Consider the following 4,009-nt stretch of genomic DNA (forward strand, 5'->3'; position numbering starts at 1 on the left):
TCCATCCATCCATCCATCCATCCCTCCCTCCCTCCATCCATCCCTCCATCCATCCATCCCTCCCTCCATCCCTCCATCCGTCCATCCCTCCCTCCATCCATCCATCCATCTGTTCATCCCTCCATCCATCCATCCATCCCTCCATCCCTCCATCCATCCGTCCATCCCTCCATCCATCCATCCATCCATCCATCCATCCATCCATCCGTCCGTCCATCCATCCATCCATCCATCCATCCATCCATCCATCCATCCATCCCTCCATCCATCCATCCATCCATCCATCCCTCCCTGTGTCCATCCATCCACCCATCCCAGGCCAGGATCCAGGTGCTCTCCCAGATCCAAGCTCTGCCCGTGGCCCTCAGGCTCGGCAAAGCCTTCGAGGCGCCGCTGATCCCGCTCATCCTCCCCCCCCGCCCCGATCCCTTTTATCCCGGGACTCTTCCAGCCCCGGCTCAATCTGTGTCTGGAGCATCCTGGGCCGTGGGAAGCGGACGGGACCCGTCCCCCCGAGGAACGGCCGGGGCTGAGCCTGGTGATCCCAGCTCAGGCAGGGACCGACTCCACGGATTTCCCACAGCTGGGAAGGGTCTGGAACATCTCCTGCGGCTCCAGTCCTGGGAATGGGGAGGACGAGATTCCTACGGGATGAGCTGTGGTGGGGAAGGGGCTTTGTTCCAGGGGGGCTGCAGGACAAGGTCCCTGAAGGTGCTGGGATGGTGTTGGAGAGGATGAGGCGGCCGGAAGGATTTTGGGGAGAGATCCATGGAGTTGGTGCAGGACAAGGTCCCTGGAAGGTGCCTTTGGTGGCTGGAAAATGCAGCTTTGGTGATGGCATGGGATGGGATCCCTGGAGGGTGCGGGATGGGATCCCTGGGAGATCCCACACCTGGAGCTGGTGCAGGATGGGATCCCTGGAAAGGTGCAGGATGGGATCCCTGGAAGGTGCAGGATGGGATCCCTGGGAGATCCCACACCTGGAGCTGGTGCAGGATGGGATCCCTGGGCGGGACCGGATTGGGATCCCTGGAAGGTGCAGGATGGGATCCCTGGGAGATCCCACACCTGGAGCTGGTGCAGGATGGGATCCCTGGAAGGGACGGGATGGGATCCCTGGGAGATCCCACACCTGGAGCTGGTGCAGGATGGGATCCCTGGAAAGGTGCAGGATGGGATCCCTGGAAGGTGCAGGATGGGATCCCTGGGAGATCCCACACCTGGAGCTGCTGCGGCCGGTCCCACTGATCCTTCCCGAGTGTCCGGGGCTGGAGCCGCGTTCCCCCGGGATCTGGGGCGGGAATCGCTCCCGGCACGGGGGGTTGGTGTTCCCGCCCCCCAGGGATGAGATTCCAAAGGGTTCCTCTCCCCCGTACCTCAGTTTCCCCGGAGAGGATCGCCCGGTTCGAGCGCCGGGAATGCAGGCGGGATTCATCCTCAAACCCCTTCCCTTGGATTCCAGAGGAGTTTCGGGGGGAATTTCTCTTTCCCCCCCAGGCCGCCAAAGCCCGCGGGATTCCTCTCAAAATCCGCGGTTCTCTCCTCAAATCCCCACATTCCTTTGGATTTAGGGGACGCCCGAGCAAACGCAGCATTTCCCCAAAGCAACTCCTTTCCCAAGGAATTGGAAACCTCGGGAAAGGAGCCCCAAAGCTCCGCTTGGGGGGATCCAGCCCTCTCCTCCCACATCCCAGAGCGATCCCGACACCCCGGGAGCGATCCCGACATCCCAGAGTGATCCCAACACCCCGGGAGTGATCCCGACATCCCAGAGTGATCCCCACCTCCCTGGACTGTTCCGACATCCCGGGAGCAATCCCGGCAACCCATAGTGATCCCGACACCCTGGGACTGATCCCGACACTCCGGAGCGATCCCGACACCCTGGGACTGATCCCGACATCCCGGAGCGATCCCGACCTCCCGGGACTGATCCCGACATCCCAGAGTGATCCCGACACTCCGGAGCGATCCCGACACCCCGGAGCGATCCCGACTTCCCGGCGTTTCTCCTCCCTGCTCTGCCCGCGGGATATTCCAGGGCTTGGTCCTTGCAGATCCCCTGGGAGCCAGCGGGAGGCCTTTTTTGAGGAAGTTTCTTGATATTTGAGGGTTCGGGGGGGGAGAGGATTTTTTTGGAGCCAACTCCCGGGGGCATCTCAGGGGAGGCGGTGGGGGGAGTGTCCCCGTCAGTCCCCTCCCCCTGAATTCCCTCTGAATTCCTTCTGTTCCCACATCCAGACTCCTCCGGCTGCATCCCGGCCCGCGCTCCCTCTCCATCATTCCATCAGGATGAGAGCGACGGGGCTCTTCGTGCTGTGCCTGCCAGGTGAGTGCCCCCGAGCCCCCCGGGACCGTTTCAATCATCCAAATCCGCATTTCCCAGCTCCATTTTTACCATTTTCCCTCATTTTTAAACCCCAAGACGCATCTGGAGTCTCCAAACCCTCATTTCCAGGGCCAAACCCCCATTTTTGGAGCTAAGAACCTCGTTTTTACGTCCTAAAGCCTCATTTTTACATCCCAAAAGTTCATTTGTAGGTCCCAAATCTTCATTTTTGTGGCCCAAAGCCTCATTTTAGGTCCCAAAACTTCACTCTTAGGTCCTAAATCTTCATTTTTTGAGCCCAAAGCTTTGATTGTGTGGTTGAAAACCTCATTTTTATGGTACAAATCCTCATCTCTAAGTCCCAAACGCCCTTTTGAGGTCTAAAGCCTCCTCTTAAGTGCCCATTGCCTCATTTTTAAGGCCCAGAGTTTGGTTTTGAAGGTCCAAAGCCTCGGATTTAGAGGCCAAAGTTTTGTCTACGGACCCAAACACCCATTTTTTAGCCCAAAGCCTCATTTTTACCTTCCAGAGTCTCATTTTGGGGACCAAAGCCTCCAAAAATCCATTTTTAGGGTGCAAAGTGTTGATTTTTGGTCCCAAAGCATCATTTGAGGGATGAGCAGGAGGTGGCCGCAACTCCCAGAGATTTTTGGGCGGCTGCACCATCCCTCATTGCCTGTTTTTCCCCAAAATCCACCCAAAATCCCTCCTCAGGCTGGGAGTGGCTCTGCGCCGGGGGGGCACGAGGCACCAAGCGAATCCCTCCCGCTGTGGGGACACGGAGGTGGCCCAAAACCGGGACAAAATCCAGGAAAATGATATTTATAACCCCCCGGGGGTTGGCAAGGGCGGGATGGAAACGAGGAGGGAGGGGACGGAGCCGGAGCCAGGAAAAGCTCGGGTGAAACCAGCTCCACACAAAGGCTGGAGGACACGTGGAAAACATTACGGAGGCGAGGCCGAGGGAGAGGGGCCGGAGCCTCAAATCCCAATCCCGGCAGCATTCCCGGCCCAGGGATGCTCCCGTCTCCGGGATACAGAGGATGGAGCCGCATCCCGGGGATGGGGCTGATCTGCTCCCCCCTTCCCAAGAATTTGGATCCCTTCACTCCTCCACGCTGGATTTGAAGCCCATTTCCCCCTGGATCCCATTTCCCCCCTGGATCCCTTTTCCCCCCTGGATCCCGTTTCCCCCTGGATCCCATTTTCCCTTGGATCCCTTTTCCCCCCTGGATCCCGTTTCCCCGTGGATCCCGTTTTCCCCTGGATCCCATTTCCCCCCTGGATCCCATTTTCCCCTGGATCCCATTTCCCCCCTGGATCCCATTTTCCTCCGGATGAGCTCCAAGGGGATACAGGGGGCTGGAGCATCCCGGGGGCCAGCGGGGTCGTGGTGTCCGGGATCCTCTGGGATCACCTCCAGCGACACCTGGATGCTGCAGGACCCCGGGGTGGGGCTGATCCTCCATCCCAGAGCATCCCAATTCCCGCTCTCCTGGGGCTGCCCGGCCCCGAGGACAGAGGGATGGGACTGGGGGATGATGGGAGCCGGGAATCCCAAATCCCGGGCCGGGGGTGTCGGTGGGATGGGATTGGGGATGATGGACAGGGAACCCCGGATCCCGGGCCGGGGGTGTCGGGGGGACTGGGGAGTGGCGGCTCGCGAACCCCCGCACCGCG

General features: G+C 59.8%; 1 protein-coding gene across 1 annotated transcript in view; it reads left to right on the forward strand.

Moving 5' to 3' along the window:
- MFAP2 (microfibrillar associated protein 2) overlaps positions 1-4,009 on the forward strand; it is a 9,350-nt gene that overhangs the window by 2,137 nt on the left and 3,204 nt on the right. The window contains exon 2 of the mRNA XM_017732692.1: positions 2,242-2,329. Within this exon, the coding sequence (XP_017588181.1) occupies positions 2,293-2,329 (37 nt within the window). The 5' untranslated portion in view covers positions 2,242-2,292. The remainder of the gene's footprint in view (positions 1-2,241; positions 2,330-4,009) is intronic.

This window comes from Corvus brachyrhynchos, unplaced genomic scaffold (assembly GCF_000691975.1).
Source record: "Corvus brachyrhynchos isolate BGI_N302 unplaced genomic scaffold, ASM69197v1 scaffold215, whole genome shotgun sequence".
Taxonomy (NCBI): Eukaryota; Metazoa; Chordata; class Aves; order Passeriformes; family Corvidae; genus Corvus; species Corvus brachyrhynchos.